This window comes from Oryzias melastigma, linkage group LG5, assembly GCF_002922805.2.
Source record: "Oryzias melastigma strain HK-1 linkage group LG5, ASM292280v2, whole genome shotgun sequence".
Taxonomy (NCBI): domain Eukaryota; kingdom Metazoa; phylum Chordata; class Actinopteri; order Beloniformes; family Adrianichthyidae; genus Oryzias; species Oryzias melastigma.
In genome coordinates this window covers 28,128,190-28,149,518 of record NC_050516.1, presented here as the reverse complement: position 1 = coordinate 28,149,518, position 21,329 = coordinate 28,128,190, and the positions used below count along the sequence as shown (strand labels likewise).

Genomic DNA, 21,329 nt, shown 5'->3' with positions numbered 1-21,329 from the left:
CCATGGTAACGGCACCTCTTAGCTCTTGTTTTTGTCCAGATGTTGAAGCAAAAAAAGGTTGGAAGTCTTTTATAATTTAAAAAACTTAATAAATACACATTTTTAGTGTAATGCTGATCTTTTACTGTGTCACAATGTCACAAACTTAAATAAAATACCTCAAAATGAGGCGTTTAAAAGCTACTATTGGGTTTAAAATCATTGTGATTAAATCGATTTATTAATTACAGGTCACAGTCAATTAATCGCACAAAAATTAATCGTATGACAACACCAGTTTTTATGGTGATCTGTTCAGTGAAGATAATCAACTAAAAAAGCTATAAAAATACATTTAACAGGCAAAAGTGCAACATAAAACTTGTATTAAGAAAGAACCACAAACACATTAACACCAACATTGTGATCAATGGAAAGAGACCTGAGCTTGAACAGAAAAGACCTTCGCTTAAATGATGGGACACGGTGACCTGTAACTTCAAAAGAGCAAGCCGCCCTACGGCAACGTGAAGGAGAGCCTCACACAAACAGTGAGTTGGAAAGATTGTCTTTTGTATTTGGACTGTTTTTTTTTTTCCTTACACTGAAAATGACCCAACTCAACACACATAATGGGAAAGTTGTTTTCCCTCAATCCTCATTTTGTTGGATTAGATTTTCTCGTTGACGTTCCATTTTGAATAATTTCATATCATATGTCAGTCCAAATTTCAATTTAAGAGGTGGAAGTATTAAAAAAATAAAAATCCCTATTAGTACTAAATAAGTGAGGTTTGACTCACGTGGCTGACAATGTGATACAATACTGCCCTCTAGTGGAGGAACTTTGTAACTGTAGCTTTTTCATGCATTATTTACAGAAGTGTGAACATCTGCCCAGCTACAACACTTTCAAATCCATAATAGTAAAATAATTCAGTACCTCTTTAGTTTTATTTTTAAGCAACTTAGACCGTTTGGTGTGAACCAACTGTACCTTTAGCCACGATGAGCATGCCTCCGCTTTGGAGCAAATCTCCGGAGAAGTTTCCCTGGATTCCCTCAGCGCTCGCCTAGAAACAGTCACAGAAAGCTCATTTTTGTAATTGTCCATAGATGCTGTTTGGGGAAAGAAAATTTGAAAAAGAAAAATGGCTAAATTGATCATATGGATTCACTAAAAGACCTTTGAAGATATATCCCGGACTTTCTTCCCCAAAGCAGCAGGGACAACACTAATGGCTGTGTACCTGACAAAAAAATAAAATCAAGTCAAACAAACAATATTTTCAAAATATAATAATATTTTTTATTAGCAGCATCCTCCTAACATAAAATAGCTTAATATTATGAATTATTTTTATGGAATAACTTTGCAATAAATCCATATATGGAGAAAATAGACTCCTGGTTTTCATGTGTTAAGTGCAAATTTATTTTTTCTTTGAAGTCGAAGGCTCTTCTGTTCCCTCACTGACCCTGTTCTGCTAAAATAAGCCCGTATTGTGTTGCTAGTTTGAGGGTTTCAACTTTGGGGTCGGCACAACTGCTTTTAGAAAGTAGCTGATGAGTGGAATGTGGTGGAGAGAATCCAGGAGTTTTTCAAAATGAAACTTTGTGTTGTGTTTGTTTTTCTTCTCTGTCCCACGGACCGTTACTGACCTGAACTGAACTCACCGTTTGAACCCCAAATCCTTGTAACATTTCTTCTGGTCGTCGACGTAAATAGCTGAAATAAAAGATGATTAATGATTAACCTGAACACAAAGGAGATAGTTAACGTTATAGAATCCACAGGCACACCCAGGGTGAAGCCCATAAATGCTTGAGGAGGTGCTGTCACTACGCAATAAAAGAAGGTAGACAAGTTATTTCAGATTTATTTTTATATAAACAGAGCCTGAAACTGTGATGAATGAAAGAGCAGAAACATGAATGTTTGTCATACTACACATGTGACCCTTACATCCTTTGAAAAAGCCTCCTTCCTTGAACTCCTGCAGTCCAACCTCTTCTGGTCCGACCCCCACCAAGGACACCCCACCGGCCCTCAGGTCTGGCTCCAGCTTGCTGATCTGGGATGCCATCCATCGGCACACCTGGCAACCGAACCTTCGCAGGAAGAACAAAACCACCGGCTGGTCCTGCCACAGAGACTGGAGCTCCACTTGCTGAATGACAGGGAGGAAAAAACATGTTTGTAAAAAAGAGTAAATTCTAATAAAAAGTAAACATAAGCCTATTTGAGTGATATGTTATCTGATTTTAGACAGAAAATCTTAATTATGTCACAAACACTCATCAAAACCAACTCTGATTAAGCTAAAACGTAGTAAAGCAAAGGTATTTTAAAGCCAAAGAGCAACTTTTATACAAACGAACCACAATATTAAGTAATAATAGTGAAACATTAAAAAAAATAGTTAATTTGATCTTGTTTTTAGGCCATTCGTTTACTTACCTCTCCACTGTCCGAGCTCTTCAACACATTTTTCCCAACTTTAGCCAAGTCAACTTTTGCCATTTTTCTACCGCTAAGGTTTAAAAAGACACCGCTTTCTTTCTTGTTCGAGAAAAACTGACAAAGATATACGGCAGTAAAAGCTCTGGCAGGTATATAACACCCGCACAAGCAGTTGCAAAACACTTTCTTCCTGAAACGCCCACTTTGGCACTCTCCTCCAATCACAGTAGACTCCAGCTCTGAGACTGACCAATCGGAAGGCGTTCTGACATATCGGAGGCGGGGTTTAGAGAGCACAATGAAGCTTGTAGTTCATGGCAGAGAAACGGGTTTTTCGTAATGGAGATTGCATAAGTTTCTCAACAAATGAGTCCAAAGGTTTTTAGCATTTACTTTATGGTATACATTTAGAAAAAAATGCATCATTAAAATAGTCAATGACGGACATAAACGTCTGGAAAAATAGTATTTGTGTATTTTTGATGCAACAAAACAAACATTTTGGAGACACACATGGTTGAAACAAAAAAAATATTACAGATTATGTAACATTTTGAATATTTTAACTAAATAAAAGTGAATAAGTTGTTATATTTTAATCTCCTGCCCAACAAAATATTTAGTTCATAAACAGAGTGCTAAAAATAAACCATATTTTCAAATCATTTTAGATGAACCGGAAATTTACATAAAATCCTCAAAATGTATCAAAACATAAATGTGTGAAAAAATATAGAGAGAATTTCCAATAGATGTGACTCAAACTATATAATAAAAACAAAAATATATTAAAATGTGAGGATTAGTTTGACACTTAAGTATATCATAATATTATGTGTTTTGATTCTTGATTTTTTTATCTAATTTTCCAATTTAACCTTAAAAAAAGTTAAATTTGTGATTATTTTTGTTTTTCTGCTATATTTTTGCTATATTTTGTTTATTCTTTTCGCTGCAAGTACTGTTGTTTTTTGTTATTTTGCTGATTTTTTCCATCCACCCATCCACATTGTCACCCTGTTGTATCTCTTTCAGGGTCATCCGGTTGCCATAGTCTTGTTACTGTTGAGCGAAGGCGAGGTACGCCTTGGACAGGTCACCATCCTGTCATTCAAAAAAAGTCACTACCAACAGGTAATCAATCTGTTTGTGTCTGTCATAAGGTCAACATTATGATTTGTTTTTATTAAATGAGCTTTCCCTAAAATGAGGACACATACTTACACATAAAGAGGATTTTTGTCCATAAAAAAAGCACAGTTTGCTCTTTTTAGAATCCAGTATCACTTGTCATTTATTTTTGTTTTTTCTTGACCTCACCTTTATTTTTTGTCAGTAAACACCCACAAACAAAGAGGTAAAAAATAATTTTATAAATGTAAATCTTCAGTTCCTGTGACTTTATTAACACCAGGGAGGTGTCTCATCCTTTTTGTCTAAAAGGCTGACGACCTTTAGGTCACAATCTGACATGTAAGTCAATTAAACTTAAATCTGCTTTGAAATGGTACTTAAAGTATTTTCAGAGAGACCATTAATGACGGTCTTCCTGTCACTAAAAAAACTGAGGACACAACTCCGAGCTGCAAGTCTCATAAAAGGCTGATATCTGTCAGACACAAGGGAAATGACCCACTTGCTCTGCAATCACATTATATAAGTCTAAAGAAGTCATTACCTGATGATTAACATTTCCCAAAAGGTTCACAAAAAAGTCCATTAGCTGCAGAGAAACTGAGCTCTTCAAAACCAGCTATTCTACGAAAGAAAGAGGGTCAGATTAGTACTTTTTACACTTTGAATAACTGTCACAATATAATCCTTACAGGGACTTTCCAGTTTCAGAAAGTAGTGAAAGTTGTGAAAATGATCCATTTGAACTTTATGCTCATAAAATGCTTGCATCACTAATTCTAACCTCCATTTCTGCTCCTTTAAACAATAAAAAGATTTGTGCATTTGCATTTTTTTTTAATTATTTTTGTTATTAAAAATCTTTTTTTAAGATGACACAAAAATCTATCAATTTATTATTGTTGTACCAGAAATGTTTCACCAAATTCTAGCCAGGATAAAGAAAAAAAAGAAATAATAATTCACGTGTGTGGGGAAAATAAATGCTGTAATTGAGAGAAATAAATCATTTACACACTGAAAATTTCCAAAAAATACAAATTTTTGGGTTTATTTATTTCAGAAGAAAATTCAGGGTAAAAAAAAAACATTAAAACATAAATTGGTTCAAAATTAAATCACTGTCCAAATAAACAATTGTATTGCTCAAAAAAGTAACCAAAAAATACATCCAAACATGAATAACCCGAGAATTGGGTTGAAGAAATAATATTTTTGTATATTATGGAAAACTTATATTTTTAGTTTACTTCTCAGAGGACTGAATATTCTGTCCAACCTTTTCTAAACTACAAAAATGAGCAGTTAAAAGGACAGTGACCGCGTGCTTTCAACAAGAAACACACGGTGTGGACAGATGTGTCAGTGGTGCTGATGCTGCAGGGAGGGGCGTGACGTCACAGGCCAGACCGCGCTGAGGAGGCGAATGGAGAGAAGAGGGGGCAGGAGGAGAAGGGACGCAGGAGCAGCGGGGTGGGGGGATGATTGCATCAAAGGAAAATAAAAAGAAATTATGTCCCTTTAGTTAATATAATGTTCCCCCCCCCCGTACACCGCCATTTCCCCCCCAGTTTTCCTTCCCATTGAGCCGCAATAAATGACGTCCCGCCTCCTCAAGGTAATTATCCATTTTTCGCATGCCCTTTTCATCTTCTCCCACAGCTGAGCTCAACTTGAATGTCGCGTGAAGAACAGGTGGAGATTTTTTTGGTGGAGTAAAGCAGCAGCTCCGCCGGCGGATGCGCGCGGTCCGCATATGATCCGGTTCCAGTCTGAATTCGATCGATCCCGGTGCGTTTTTTTCTTGACATTTGTCAGTGGAATGGCTCCGCATGAAATATTCAAGTGAAAAGCGGGCGTCATGGTGCCGCATATTCACTGCTGTAGTCAGCGTTGCCGAGCACATGGACTCTGCGCACGGCATGCGCGCTGGTTGCAGTGCGTCGTGCTCATCAGCCCTTTTCTGCTGAAGACTGCAGTGTCCTCGTGGTATCACTACAACCATCAGCAGCACTCCAGAACTCTCTGGACACATTCAAATCATTGACTTTCTATGTTTCATAACCTTTAATTTGTTGTTGCATAATACAATTTTTTGTGCTGCAGTGTGATCTGGCTTGAGAGATATGTCATCTCCAGGCATGGGCACCCCCAGTGACCCTCTTCTGGCCAGTCCAGAGGGGAGGTCATCCACAGCTCAGGAAAGCACATGGAGGAGCTCCTTACCCAAAACCGCCAGCTTCCCAACGTCCACCACCCGACACCTCAGCCACAGAGCCAACAACTTCCAAAGACAGCCAAAGCGCAGGAAGCTGATACGACCTTCACCGCCACCCCCTCCCAACACGCCCTGCCCCCTGGACCAGCTGGACCTGACTGAGCTCCCCCCACGAAGGACCTTTCAGGAGCTGCTCTTCAACGGCTGCATCCTGTTTGGTATTGAGTTCAGCTATGCCATGGAGACAGCTTATGTGACCCCCGTCCTTCTGCAGATGGGCCTCCCGGATCAATTCTACAGCTTAGTGTGGTTCATTAGTCCCATTCTAGGTGAGGGGTTTCATCAAATCCACATTGTGATCACAATATAATCAATAATGGTAATTGAAAGAGCCACCCTTTTCTGTCCTGCAGGATTTCTTGTTCAGCCTCTCATTGGAGCATGGAGTGATCGTTGTACATCTCGGTTTGGGAGGAGACGACCTTTTATTTTTGCGTTGGCTGTTGGTAAGACGGGTGTAAAGCAGGGGTGTCAAACTCAGTCGCACAAGGGGCCAAAATCCAAAACACACATTAGGTCGCAGAGCGAACAGGATAAACATTTATTGAAACTAGTTTAAAAAAAAAACAATGTTCAAACCTTAACTTTTTAAGATAATTATGAACTAGATATATAGCATTATCTGCGCTAGTGTGAATGCTGTAAGCTGAATTTGGCTGCCGAGGATGCTAGCGCTGATAGCTAAAAACGCTGAAGCTGATAGCTAGCTAAAATATTAGCCACATGCCATATTGGTCTAAAAAACAAACAAAAAAAGCCTAGGTTTGCCAAAACAGCTAGCATGTAGCTGAAAAAATGGCTAAACTTAAAAATAGCCTAAAAAACGTTTTTAAAAGCCTAAATTGGCCAAAACAGCTAGCGCTTAAATATTAGCATAACTCCAAAACAGCCAAAAAAACTTTGAAACCCTAACTTTTTAATTTAATTATGAACAAGATGTATAGCATTACCTGCACTAGTATGAATGCTGTAAACTGAATTTGGCTGCCGAGGATGCTAGCGCTGATAACTAAAAACGCTGAATATATAGCTAGCTAAAATATGAGCTACATGCCAAAATGGTCTAAAAAACAAACAAAAAAAGCCTAAATTAGCCAAAACAGCTAGCATGTAGCTGAAAAAATAGCTAAACTTCAAAATAGCCTAAAAAAATGTTTTTAAAAGCCTAAATTAGCCAAAACAGCTGGCATGTAAATATTAGCCTAACTCCAAAACAGCAAAAAAAAATCTTTAAAACCTTAACTTTGTAATATAATTATGAACACGATGTATAGCATTACCTGCACTAGTGTGAATGCTGTAAGTTGAATTTGGATGCTAGTGCTGATAGCTAAAAACGCTGAAGCTGATAGCCGGCTAAAATATTAGCTACATGCCAAAATGGTCTAAAAAACAAACAAAAAAAGCCTTAGGTTTGCCAAAACAGCTAGCATGTTGCTGAAAAAAATAGCTAACTTCAAAATAGCCTAAAAAAATGTTTAAAAAGCCTAAATTAGCCAAAACAGCTAGCATGTAGCTGAAATATTAGCTAAACTCCAAAATAGCCTAAAAATCTTCGTAAATGAGTCAGAAGAGCTAGCAGAATGCCAATTTTTAAAACTTTAAAACCATAACTTTTTAACATAATAATGAATAATTAATAGGCTGGAATATTATTCAATATTTTACTCTCCATAGAATTATATTTTGTCAAAATTACACAAGTTAGAAATCAGCACAAGATAACATCGGGCTATTAATAACAATAAATTAAAATGATCTGCAGGGCCGTGTTCGGCCACTGGGCCTTGACTTTGACACCTAAAGATTGCCGTATTGATTGTACATAAAGAAGATAAAGTTTGTCATTAAACAAAGATATAAAAATAAGCTGTAAAATCCTATTTATACCTTTTTCCTCTTGAGAGTTTTTGCTAAACCCTGCCATCCCTCCTTGCAGGGGCATTGTTTGGTCTGACTCTGGTGTTAAATGGGCGAGACATCGGCGGCGTTCTGGCCGACACAGCATCCAATCACAAGTGGGGCATCGTGCTAACTATTTGCGGCGTGGTTCTGATGGACTTCAGCGCCGATTCAGCCGACAACCCAAGCCACGCCTACATGATGGACGTGTGCAGCCCAGAGGACCAGGATCGGGGCCTGAACATTCACGCGTTACTAGCAGGTAAATGAAACCACACTTCCATCATCTTTAGGTCTATTGTAAAAGCGTTCTCAGTGGTCTTTTAATTATGATATTGCTGTTTTTACTAAAATCAAAAATACCTGTGTCTTTGCCCAGGACAAAGTTTTTCACAGTAGAAATTCACCTCTAAGTTGTGGGTTGATTGTTGACACAGAGTGAGCCTGCCCACATTTCCCATCATTCCTTTGTTTACAGCCCCTCACAAGCCCACCTAACGTTAGCAGTGCAACAAAAATGTTGCAATGTTGGACTTATCCAGCTGTACAGTTTGTATAGTATATAATATTGTTATTTTAGTTTGGGGTTGGACCTTGGTAGTCTTACTTCCCAGGCTTTGTTTATTTCTTTAGGTAGTTTTGGTCAGGCAGTCATTAGCAGGGAGCTGCTGACTCAGATGGTCGACATGGCTGGGTCAGCAGTCTCCATGACTTATTTTATGTTTGGCCAAAGAGCCACATGTGGATCTGGAGCTGCTGGTTGCAGACCTCTGGTCTTGGGGGTCACAAATGCCCCGTGGGTCACCAGTTTGAGACCCCTGGTTTAGAACTAGGTGTCAGCTCAGACGAGGAAAACAAAGATGTTCATGGATCTATTGGTCGGCAAGTAGATGCTTTAGAATGGAGCATAGCAGGGAGCTTGTGGCTTTGTAACTTCTACGTCAAACTTAGATGCTTTTTCCACTTGTACTTTTTCTTCTGCTCCTGATTTACAACAATTTAATTAAAGAAATACTCAAAAACGTAATTTTAATCTTAATTTTCTTTGTATATGTCCTCCATCATTTAAAAAAAGCCTAAAGAACATGTTAAAAACACAATTTTTTATTGAATTGCATCTTTAAAGTTGACAGAACTTGTGAAAAATCATCTGTGTTTGTTTGGAAACACGATTTTTTTTCAATATTGGGGAGCGGTGGACACATTAATCATCCTGTCATGGGAGGAAAACAAAAGGTTATCCAAAGATAATTTTATCCCATCCACACAAACATTTATTATTTTCTGCAGAAACGTCTGATAAAGCAGTTTTAGATTACATTGTAGTGCTGGGCGGATCGATCCTAAATATCAATAGTATTGATCTCTTGTTGGTATTGGATTGATACCGGCCCGCGGATTTTGATATTTCCACTCATGTTTGAAACTTTTCTGTATCACCAAAAAGCTAAATCGCTGTCTGACCATTCTCGGCAGTCCTGTGAGATCTCTGCCGCAAATATAGAAAAATATCGATATTGGTATCAATATCGATATCAGCAATATTGATGGTATCGCTGCCCAAATGCTCCGTATCCCTAGTACATTGGCATTCTCATTTGTCTCCACAGGACTAGGAGGAGGATTTGGCTACATCGTGGGTGGAATCAACTGGGACCAAACCCAGTTTGGGAGGTCGATGGGGGGTCAGCTGCGGGTCATATACTTGTTTACAAGTATCACTTTGGTGATTGCTACAGCCATGACTTTAACGAGCATCCCTGAGAGGCCCCTACCAAAGAGCCAGACGAGCAAAAACTCCAGCAAAAACCATCTGAAGAGCCCCAGCCTCCCTCTCCCTCCCTCTCCCCCCGTTCCCCCCGGAGCTTCTCTCGGACTGGATCAGGAAGACGAGGAAGGCCTTTACAGCTACACTTTTTCAAAGTCTCACACGGGCAACCCCGACCCCCTGGCCCATTCCTGCAGCGCTAATGCGCGGCTTTGCGCTGGCCTGACGAGCCCCATATCCCCCATGAGTCCGCTTACTCCAAAATACGGCAGCTTTATAAGCAGGGACACCTCGCTTACTGGCATTAACGAGTTTGCCTCCTCGTTGGGAACCTCCTACATAGACAGTGTGCTCATAGACTGCTACACAGGCCAGCAGACTCCTCAGGCGCTGGCCCCAAACTCCACCACCGTGCCTCTGCCTCCAGGGGACTCCCCGGCTCCGGACGAGTCCGTGCAGGCGGCGGGGAATCCTCCAGCGGTCCAGGCTGATGGAGCCTCCCCATCGCATGCTCAGGATGGAGAAGAGCCTCAGCCTGACGGGGAGGCGCAGACTCACTGTGCACCTCAGCCTGCAGACGAGGCTCCGCCTGGAGCGGGATTACACCGAGGCTCCACGGCGGGCATCCTGAAGCGCCCTCAGAGTCTCGCACTGATGGAGGAGCCCATGGCAACCCAAGTCGTCGGTCTGGAGAACGGACGAAGGAGGACCGTCACCTTCAGTCAACAGGTCAGTCACAAATTTATCAGGTTAAATTGAGATAACAAATTGTAAATTTGAAAGCTTTTTTAAACTCGAAAGTACATATTGAAAACTTGAAGGAATTGTTGAAAATGTGAAAAAATAATATGGAAAACTTGAAAAAAAATGAAAGAAAAGTAAAATTTGAAACTTGAAAACAAACTATCACCAATTAAAAAAATAATGTTCATTTTTACTTACACCTTTCCTTTTTTTCAGTTTTCATTCTTTGCTACGACAGAGTATGGCCACTTTATCAAGAACATTTTATTTTTAAAATTACAACTTTAAATCTCGTAAATTTACAAGAAAAAAGTAATAACTGCTAAATTACGAGAATAAAGTCGTATTTTTATGACTTTAAAAGTCATAGGCTATGTTTAGGACTTTTAATCTTGTAAATTTACAAGAAAAAATTGTAAATCTACAAGATTAAAAGTTGTAAATTAATGAGAAAAGAACCAAAGTTGTTTGTTTTAGAGCCGTGCTCGAACATGAAAGACGGGGAGCATCTTTCAGGGAGATTTATTTCCAGATCAGTGTTAAAAACAAAGAAATTCTCAACCTTTAGGTGATTCAAATTTAAATTATTTCTAGGTTTGGTGTCGGGAGTTCGGAGTTTCATATGTAAAGAGCTCAGAGATACATGTTCACAGGAGAGTCACTTTATTTTGCCTTTTCATTCACATACCCAGAAGCCCTTTCACCACCTTACGTCGTGTCTCTGTCATGCGCAGAAATTAAAAGAGGCTCCGGACGCCTCCTTCTCCAGAAGAAACATCCCGTTTCAACACAAAACAGCATCGAGGAATGACGATAATCTGTTACGTTAGCACAAAAACATTGAAAATTCATAAAACTAGGCCTCTTCAGGCATCACAGTTTGAGGAGATCTGGTCTTTCACTGGAAGTGGACAGATATGGATATAGCTTCATTAATGGGATTTTCAGAGATCCTGTAAGCAACCATCAATGAATAAAACATTAATAAACTGTAAATCAAACAAACATCTGTAACGTTTTAAACATTCAGTTTACCTGTTGATATCCAGGCGATATTCACAGTTGAGTCAGTCTTCTTCAGCTCACGGCGTTCATTCGCTGGACTGTAGGCTCCCTCCAAGTTTATTAAATTAACGAGATTTAAAGTCGTAAATTACTTTTTTTTTGTGGCACTAATACTTCCTCATACTTTGCATGTAGTCCTCTGTTTTTAGTTTCAATTCAGTGTTTTCGAGTTTTCGTTGCTGAGCTGATCCTAATTTTACATGGGGGCGGGGCTTTGAGCTCCTTGGCTACTGAGACATGTTTGTTTCTCACTACACGTTTCTCAGACACACATGTATATTTTTACACTTTTCTCACATTTTTTAACTCTCACTGTTCAAACTTTCATAGAAAAATAAGTCTAGCATTAGGATAAATTGAGGATCTAATCATGATGAACATTTACTCGGCCAAGCAGCACGTGCTCCATGCATGAAAAATGGCAGTAAAGTCGCGCCAAAAAAAAAAAAAAAATCCTTTAAATGCGATATTAGCGATGGTAAACTGCACAGAAGTGACACTACTCTCCCTAAGTTTGATTAAAGTGGGGCGACGCAGGCGGTGACATAAACAGAAAGCGTTCGGCAGCAGAAAACAAGTCACATCCCCAGTACCTCTTAGGGGATCATGGGAAACTTGTCCCGGCAGCCAATGAGCTCAAAGCCCCGCCCCCATGGAAAATTAGGATTAACTCAGCAGCGAAAACTTGAAAACTCTGAATTGAAACTGAAAACTGAGAACTGAAAGCAAAAAGGGGAGAAACAAAAAAGTAAAAAGGAAAGTACAAATACACTTTTTTTAAAAGTGGTAATAGATTTTTTTAAGTTTTCAGATTTTCTGTATTTTTTTTCAAACATTCAAATTTTTTTTTCAATTATTCCTTCAAGTTTTCAATATGTGTTTTTTAGTTTAAAACTGCTTTCAAATTTGTAATTTTTTTTTAAATTTACAATCTTTTTTTCAAATTTTCAATCTATTTTTTCTTTCACTTTAAACCACGTGTCAAAGTCAACGCCCGAGGTCGGATCTGTCCCTCCAGATCATTTTATTTTATCGTTATTAAATATTGTGTTTTATCTTACTTCTAACTTGCATAATTTTGACAAAATATATTTCTATGGAGTAAAATATTGAAAGTTATTTAAGGTTTAAGTTGATTTATTCTGTAATAATATTCCTGCCTGTTTTTAATTCATAGTAATGTTAAAGAGTTATGTTTTTAAAGTTTTAAAATTGTAAATTTAGTGTATTCAATAAATGTTTATTCTGTTTGCCCCTCGACTCAAGATGCGTTTTAGATTTTGGCCCCCTGTGCGGTTGACTTTGACCCCCCTGCTTTAGGCGGATCCTGATTTGACCCCATACAAATTTATAAAAAAAAATAATAATAAAAACATCCACCCATTTTTAATGCTTTTTATTGGGGCAGGTCGCAAACATTTTGCTGAACGGAGTGCGCTACGAGAGTGATCTGACTGAGAATGTGGAGACGGGGGAATCCCAAATGTCAATGAAGCTGCTGTGTATAGCCATCTACAGGATGCCCCCCTCCCTGCGGAGTTTATGCACCAATCACTTTTTAGGTGAGAGGCCTTTTCTACCTTAAAGAGACGTTCCTGCAGAGCCACCTGACTGAGGTTCATGTGTCTGCGGTGCAGGCTGGCTGTCTTTCGAGGGCATGCTTCTCTTCTACACCGACTTCATGGGGGAGGTTGTGTTTGAAGGAGATCCCAAAGCCCCCCACGACTCTGAGGCTTACCAACGCTACAACGCTGGGGTCAGCATGGGTTGCTGGGGCATGTGCATCTATGCATTCAGTGCTGCTTTCTACTCAGGTAAATCCTTTGTTTTGGAGCGATTTATGTTTAATATTTATTTATCTAACACTTGTCTTTTGTTGTTTTCTTCTACCAGCCATACTGGAGAAACTAGAGGAGCGTTTCTCCCTTCGCACTCTCTATTTTTTTGCCTACCTTGCATTTGGTTTAGGCACAGGCCTCGCAACGCTGTCCACCAACCTCTACGTTGTACTTTCGCTCTGTGTCACCTACGGGGTGCTCTTCTCCTCTTTGTGTACGCTGCCTTACTCTCTGCTGTGTGAATACTACCAGAGTCCTCAGGTAAGAATTCAGTTTGATGCTAAAAATGACAATTTATGATCAATTGTCTACTTTATATGCTCCTTTTTAGAGCATTTTTAAAAAATGGATTCGGTTTAAAAACAAAATTCTCACTCTTTAACGGACTGTGACCTTTTAATTCAAGCTCATGCCCATTAGAAAACTCCCGGAGGTTCCAGAGTGCCTGAAGAGGGGGACATTGCAATCAATTTTTAAAATAGAAGCGAGCTATTTTGAAGTACTGCAAAAAAATTATAACCAAAAATAGTAAAACTATGTGTCACAAAGTCCGTAATAACCAACAAGTTAGAGAAAAGTGAATTTATTTGTGGAATACTTTTAATCTCTGTTTGTCATCTTTAATGGTGAAAATATAAAAATTAGGTCAGTCATGCTTTCAAAGGACTTTTGAACACATGTTAAATCTAAACTTAGTATAAATAGAAGTTATCATAGCCGTCCTAACCTTCTTAGATGATCTGGTTTGGATTATTTTGTAAATGTGTTATCTAATCGGTCTACACCAGGGGTCTGCAACCTGAGGCACCGGAGTCATTGAACAAAAATCCTAACAATTTCAGTAAATAAGAAGTTTGTAGCTAATTTATTTTAGCTAATTGAGTTTTGTCATTAGTATTTATTATTTTAATATCTCAGATAAGTAAGAAAATAATGTTAAAAGTAGTTTATTATTAGAATACGATTGAAGCACATATAGATTTGTTTTAAAAAATGAATCTAAACCACTGGTCTCATGTTTATATTTGAGAGAAAAATTATTATAATTATCTTAAATTATCTTATTTAATTATCTTAAATATATGTTTTAGGAATAAATGGCTAAGAAATCATAGATAAAGTGTTTTCTTCTAAACCAGGGATGTCAAACTCAATCACACAAGGGGCCAAAATCCAAAACACGCATTAGGTCGCAGGCCGAACAGAATAAACATTTATTGAACACGTAAAATAAATATAAAAAAAACTTTAAAACCTTAACTTTTTAGCATAATTATGAACTACATATATAGCATTACCTGCGCTAGTGTTAATGCTGTAAGCTGAATTTGGCCGCCGAGGATGCTAATGCTGATAGCTAAAAACGCTAAAGCTGATAGCTAGCTAAAATATTAGCTAAATGCCAAATTAAACTAAAAATCAAACAAAAAAACTATGATAGCCAAAGCAGCTAGCATGTAGCTGAAAAAATAGCTAGACTTCAAAATAGCCTAAAAAACGATTTTAAAAGCCTAAATTAGCCAAAACAACTAGCATGTAGCTGAAATATTAGCTAAACTTCAAAATAGCCTTAAAAAGGTTTTAAAAGCCTAAATTAGCCAAATCCACTAGCGTGTAAATATTAGCCTAACTCCAAAACAGACAAAAAAAAACACTTTAAAAAAGCCAAAAGAAGCCAAAACAGCTAGCATGTAGCTGAAATATTAGCTAAACTTCAAAATAGCCTAAAAAAATCTTAGTCAATGCCAAAATACTCCAAAAAGCTTGCAGAATGCCAATGTTTAAAACTTTAAAACCGTAATGCTTTAACTTAATTATGAATAATAAAAAGGCAGAAATATTACTCCAGAATAAATCAACTTAAACCTTAAATAACTTTCAATATTTTACTTCCCATAAAAATATATATTGTAAAAATTGTCAAGTTAGCACAGGTTAACATCGGGCCATTAATAACAATAATATTCATACTTTTAATACAATCATACATTAAAAAAATATTTTATCATGATAGAATTTTGATACTTTACACTAAGGAAAATATATGTGGACTTTTATTTTTTATAATAACTGTATTATCATTATTATTATTATTATTTAGTATTATTTCAATATGGGATGTTTGTCTGATAAAAAGATCCCACAAGTCAGTAAGAAAAATGCAAATGAGCCAACATTTTTACACCATATTTACCAGATTTTAAACTATACTTGTTTCCAAACTCAATCTGTGTTGGATGAAGAGGATGTTGTGATCTTAACAGTTCATGTTACTGTTTTTAATTCATTTAATAAAATATTTTTTTGGTAAAATGCTTAAAAACTGCAAAGCAAAAGGGTTTTTCTCCTTCTTGCAAAGTGATGTGTTTTTTTAAATTCACCAATAGGTAAAAAAAGCGCATTTGTGAAGAAATAAGTTTTTTTTTTTTCTAAAATCAAATAACATGAGAATAGCATTTTAATCTGAATTTTTGTTTTATTTGTCCTCCATCATTAAAAAAATGCCATAAGAACATGATAACCCTTTAACCTCAGATGCGTCAGCGTCCTTCCAGTTGATTTTGAAGGAAAAAAGCGGCGCTCACGCCGCTTTTTTCCTTCAAAATCAACTGGAAGGACGCCTATCGTGCTAACGTACTGTTACAGTAAATCAAAGAACATAAATATTTTTTATTTTTTGTGTGTCTTTCAGTTCTGTGGCTCATCAGAAGAGGGGACCAGACGAGGAATGGGGGTGGACATTTCTCTGCTCAGCTGCCAGTATTTCCTGGCTCAGATCCTGGTCTCTGTGGCAATGGGACCTCTGACCTCACTGGTGGGAGGGGCTCAGGGAGTGATGTACTTTGCAAGCCTGATGTCATTCGTGGGCTGCCTGTACTCCTCTCTCTGCGTGGTGTACCAGCTGCCCCCCCCTGAGGGTGAGCCCCCCGAAAGCGAGACCCGGCCACTGTTGGTGCACACTTAGCAAAACGCCTCCGTGCACACACACGCTAAAGCTAACTGCATGATGAACCCTCAGAGTCACAAACAGACAGACAGACAGACATTGGCCACCACTATATTATATGTAAATACGACCAATCTGTTCATATATTCCCATTATTTTTGCAAAGGATTGTGTGGCTTTTTTTGGATGTGTGTCTGATTGTGTAAAGTCCTGTTTATTATTTCCAGCTTGTTTAGTTTGATGTTTGGAGTTTATGACTGCAAGCTAACCACTCTCTTTCTTTGCCTAATAGTTGCATGAGCTGCAGTACGGCGTGATGTCACACAGCTTCTGTTTTAGGGCCAAATGAATGTCTACCTGCCTGTTTCTCTGAGTTTGCATTTGAGCATCGCACTGACAGCAGGATTCTTAATGATGGTGCTGCCAGATATCTCCTCTCTCCGTTTATTTTTAGGCATATTTTAGCTTTTCCCACTAGAAAAAGAGATTTTTCGCACATTTAAAATAGAAATTTTGTCATTTATTTTCACCAAAAATGTGTCCCGAGGGCAAATTCCCGAAGCCGAAGCCACACGCAGCTCTGTGTGCCGTCATCCTCCTCTCTTGCCACTCCGTTGTAAAATTGACAGTGATTCTTGTCATTGTCAGGAAGAGAAGTTGAAACTGGGGTGTGAATCAGCATTCAGTCGGAAACCGGGCAAAACAGAAGAAGAGCAAAGAGAAGACTCGTGAACTGTGGGTAACCCTGAAGATGGACATCCTTAAAAAAAAAAAAAAAAACAGGGGAATCACATGGCCAAGTGCATTTTGTCATCGTGAGGGCGCATGTTTCAGATAGGAGGCCTTTGTTCCATCTCATTAGTGCAGTTGTAAGCAATGATCTTCTCTGAAGTTTTTCACTCCATCTTTTCATCACCAAAAAAAGAAGCCATTTTTTTTGTTTTTGTTTGATGCGTGATGTCAACTGATCTGCAGCACTTCTGTACCTGATATCAGGGCGCTAATCACATGTAAATCTTACGCAAAAGATATAAAGCTAATATGGTTCCATTGAACAATTTTCTCTGCAGAATGTCAATAATTTCCTAATAATAATAATAAAGCCTCTTTGAGTAACTGGAGGCACGCCATGCTAATGTTTCCAAGGAAACAGTGACTATTACACATGCTGTTGCAGCTTGCTTGAATACTTTGCTATATGGTATTACCTATATTAGCATTTATGTAAAAGCTACTTTTGTTCAGGATTTAGATCAAATTAAAATCATAGTTTTGCCATTTTTTGACGTCCGTCTTTGTGCTTTTATTTTGTAAAACCACTTCCGCCTAAATCGGCCAGTGAAGTTCTCATCTTTTGCCACAAGAGGGAGCCAAAATGCACCGCATCGTTGAATTGTTGCACCCTGTTCCATTACCAAGTGAAATTATCCTTGTTCCTTCCTGCATCCAAGCCAGCCATTTTCCATGTAAAGGAAAAATGGGTCAAGTGACATCATACACTTACAAAACTGGACCTTCTGACACATTTCACACACAGAACAGACACGTTTAAGTAAAAAGACAAATTTATTTCTTAATCAGAATATACAAAGCAATGGCTGAAGTAACCAAATGCCATTCTGGTTTTGAAAAAGGCAGTCTTGTACACCAAACACGGATACCCAACCACAACATAAAACTCAAAAAAAAAAATGCAAGAAAACAAAAGTTTATATGGTACAAACTTGTGTGGAATGCATACAGAAACAAATGACCAAAGCTTTAAGATTTAAGAGGGGTCAATTAACATTACAGAATCCTTACCCCACAGGAAACGGTTAAACAATATCTCTGTGGAGGCGCATGACAAGAGCCCCTTAACTCATTTGCACAATCTGTCATGCTAACGGGGCAACCGGGGGTTAAGTAGCAGCTCAAACGAATAAAAGGACACCTCAACTAATAATGCTAATCACTTTCTATTATTCCCCACTTAAAACTTATCTTTGGTCCTTTAAGTGTGTCAGCGAGGTCATTATGAGCCTTGGAGGTGAGCAGCTGCCTCAGTATGAATCATCTGGTCAGCAAGGACATAGTAGAAATTGTGCTCCTAGTATACTAATGCATGGAAATGAAATGAGGGGAAAAAAATCTCAAGATGTGGCCTGATTAGTACAAGAAAACCAAAGCTCCTTTTTAAAGACCAATAAATAACATTTCATTAAAAAAAAATGATGAAGGCCACTGTGTGTCAAAACTCCAGTGCAATGCGCCAACGTGGAAGGAACCAAAAGAAAAAATCTCTTTCAAAGATACAGAATGCACAAGCTCTACGATATGATGTTGACCGGACTGTTGAGACGCTGTTGCCAACGGGGTAGCAGGACAAAAGGCTTAGGCCTCCACTTCTGCCTCTTTCGAATCGCCGTTTTCCTCTGTCTTCTGCTTTTTTGTGTCCTCTTTTTCCTGATAAATAAGAAAAGCGTCAACACAAAAAAAGACAAGGAGACACAAACAGTCCTTCTAAACATCAGCCCACCTCCTCCTCCTCAGCTGCACGCTTTACAGGCTGTGCATCAGTCTCGTCGGCAGGGGGCGCCTCCTCAGCATCGTCTGAAAGCAAAGAGAGAGTTCAGTAATGACTGCCTTCACTTTTAAGCTTACATGCACAACAACGATGAATGTCTGCGACATTCACAGTTTGACGTACCTCCATTTTTCTGCTCCTCCTCGGTGGTTTCTTCTTTTTTCTCCTCACTGTGTTCCGCTCCATTCTGAAAGGACAACCCGGTTAGAAATGGATTCACAAATATACGACCAAATCTGAAGGACAGTATCGCCAGAGGGGTGCTGAAACACCATCATTTCTGAAACTCTTTCTACTAAAAAAGGGCATGAATATGGAACTCGTATTGCCTCCCCATGGGATTAACTGCAAAGCTGCGGGAAAACGAACAGACTACACAAACCAATTGAGACGTCCGCAGGGTTGCTAGCCAACAACATCTGTGCCATTTCACAACCTTAACAAAAGCAGCGTGGAGGGGAGCAGCTGAACCGTGTGCAGCGGCGGCACCTGCACGGAGACGGGCGCGAGACAAAAGGCCGCGAGGCCGCTGTGTGTCTCAGACTCACTGTGCCATTAGCAGGTGCGTCCTCGCTTTCGGGCTTCTCCTCCGCCTCCACTTCTTTCTTCTCCTTCAACTCCTAACAATTAAAAATAAAAATAAGTGACGTTAATACAAGTCAAAATACATTCAAATTATTTTTGTAGTACATTCTTAATCAAAAAGGGCATTAAAAAAGCGGCATGTAAAGTTTAAATTGGTTCGGACTAACTCCCCCCTACCCCCCAAATTGGTGTCGCTCACCCATGCCGCGCATTGTGAACGCGCAGCAGCTTCCCGCCCACAGCAGCTCCGCTTCACCAGCTGCACCGTTTTACCGCTTTGTTTGTACAATAGGGAATTTACAAGCACGCGCTCTTCAGCGACCACACAAAAGCTTCCGAGTGTGAAAACTCAAAAAAAGAAAATGTCGACATTCGTTCCGGCCACTACCGTTCGAACTTAAGCCGGAGTAACACAAATGTTTCATTGAACCGCGAAAAAAAAAACTATTTCCTTTTTTAAAAAACACAAGTGTTGTTAAATAAGCGACAACAAAAACTTTACAAGTCAATGAATGAACGCCACACTTCAAATGAAGAGGGAAAAAAGGGGCCAACAAAAAACCTACCTTTGCTGAGACCTCCTTAGTGGTGGTAGAGTCCAATACCTCGGCCATTTCTGATTTAGTTAAATAATTTAAATAGCTAAAGTCCTACAATCTTTTTTTTCTCCGTGTCTTTGTGTGGCTAGTCCTGAGACGCTGAGAAAGAAATGATGTCTGCCCTTCTCCGCTTTTCTCTCGCTCTCGTTGAAAATCCACTCTCGTTGGTTGCGTCCACTCCTACTCGCCTACTATTGGCTGATTTCAACCAACTCGACTGTTTATTGGATGATAAGCTTGTCAATCGGAGCATGATGTCCCGCCTACTGAAGATCTCACCGTTGATTGGATGGATTTTTTTTTAAAGCGCTGCGCCATGATACCTCAGTTCTTTTCTTCAAGTTACTTTGGTTTGATTTTTTGCAATAAAACGCCACAATTGTGAGTAAGTGGTTGGTTTGTGTAGTCCAAAAATAGTACTAGTAACCGAATATTATCATAAAGTAATTGGCTGTTTGAGTTTAACCACACATTGCCACCAAAACATCCATTGTCTCAACGATCTGGGATATCAAATTACAAACAAAAACGAAAAAAAAAAAAAAAACTAAAGTGAAAAGCAGTCACTCCTTCTTTCCATTGTTAAGTCTTTCGAGAAAATGTGAGATTACATTTTTTTCCCCATTTGTTTTCTTTTTAAACTATGTAAATTATTTTTTTTGTAAACTAAAAACAATTTTATCATATTACTTAAACAAAACATCCATTTGAAATTAATTCAAGTTTTATTGAGTAGATTTTTTAAAGGTTATTGGTGTTTGTTGTTCAGATTTATCATCAGAAACAGTAAATCACTCCTTTTGAAATTATTTTTCTAAAAAAACTTAAAAATGCACATTTGTTTTTACTGGAATTCAAACAATTGTGAAGTCAGATAGATTTTTTTCTGTGTGTGGGAAAATCTGCACAGTGCATATTTGCAGTGTCAGTAGTTTTAATGTCATATTTTTGAAATCTTTTAAAATTAAAATCATAATCAGATCAACAAAGCTACATTTTTCCCATTTTCTGCACTAGAAACATATTTGCTTCTCCTCAGAAAAGTAGATATTTTTGTCAAGTCTGGAACTTGTCTCAACACATGCAGGCAGACTTTCTTAACACAAGTTTTTCTTCACCCTCTAATTTTAGGACCTTCGAAAACCTAATCCTGCAACCGCCTCAGTTATCATCTCGTGCCATGCTGGGATTCAAGCCACTAAGTCTGATGAAGCCTCCGGGCCCTGTGTTGTCATTCAACCCACATTCAGCAGAAATATAATTACGGACAGTGTAATTACTCACAGAGATCAAAGGGTGCGCTGGCAACTTCAAGATTTATTTATTTTTTCCCTCAGTGAAGTGTTTCTCTCTCATATTGAATAAAATCTTCATTTAATTTCAAATTTGATGTCGTAAAGATATGATAAACTCTTACATGCACCCTATAAAGATAATTTTTATTAACAAAATACATGTTT

General features: G+C 38.4%; 3 protein-coding genes across 4 annotated transcripts in view; 1 reads left to right on the top strand and 2 right to left on the bottom strand.

Annotated features, from left to right (window-relative positions):
- The window catches only part of prxl2b (peroxiredoxin like 2B), a 6,792-nt gene extending 4,143 nt beyond the window's left edge, over positions 1 to 2,649 (bottom strand). Inside the window, exons 1-5 of the mRNA XM_024270465.2 lie at positions 2,441 to 2,649; positions 1,946 to 2,150; positions 1,657 to 1,708; positions 1,166 to 1,229; positions 977 to 1,052 (exon numbers count right to left, since the gene is read on the bottom strand). Of these exons, the coding sequence (XP_024126233.1) occupies positions 977 to 1,052; positions 1,166 to 1,229; positions 1,657 to 1,708; positions 1,946 to 2,150; positions 2,441 to 2,503 (460 nt within the window). The 5' untranslated portion in view covers positions 2,504 to 2,649. The remainder of the gene's footprint in view (positions 1 to 976; positions 1,053 to 1,165; positions 1,230 to 1,656; positions 1,709 to 1,945; positions 2,151 to 2,440) is intronic.
- A 2,285-nt stretch (positions 2,650 to 4,934) lies between these two features.
- Positions 4,935 to 17,811, top strand: slc45a1 (solute carrier family 45 member 1). Of its 2 annotated transcripts, XM_024270467.2 has the most exons (10): positions 4,935 to 5,195; positions 5,684 to 6,124; positions 6,209 to 6,301; positions 7,795 to 8,019; positions 9,368 to 10,254; positions 12,743 to 12,896; positions 12,972 to 13,148; positions 13,228 to 13,433; positions 15,865 to 16,090; positions 16,768 to 17,811. In XM_024270467.2, the coding sequence occupies exons 2-10, from the start codon at positions 5,704 to 5,706 to the stop codon at positions 16,791 to 16,793; spliced, it is 2,415 nt and encodes an 804-aa protein (XP_024126235.1). In that variant the 5' UTR covers positions 4,935 to 5,195; positions 5,684 to 5,703; the 3' UTR covers positions 16,794 to 17,811. The 2 variants fall into 2 exon arrangements, with proteins under 2 accessions (XP_024126235.1, XP_024126234.1); XM_024270466.2 differs by having other exon boundaries at positions 15,865 to 17,811.
- si:ch211-222l21.1 (parathymosin) lies at positions 17,667 to 20,042 on the bottom strand. Its single transcript, XM_024270468.1, has 5 exons — positions 19,837 to 20,042; positions 19,234 to 19,305; positions 18,809 to 18,872; positions 18,638 to 18,711; positions 17,667 to 18,564 (listed from the first exon to the last, which is right to left on the bottom strand). Exons 1-5 carry the CDS (start codon positions 19,882 to 19,884, stop codon positions 18,493 to 18,495), a joined length of 330 nt encoding a protein of 109 aa, XP_024126236.1. The 5' UTR covers positions 19,885 to 20,042; the 3' UTR covers positions 17,667 to 18,492.
- Positions 20,043 to 21,329: the final 1,287 nt, after the last annotated feature.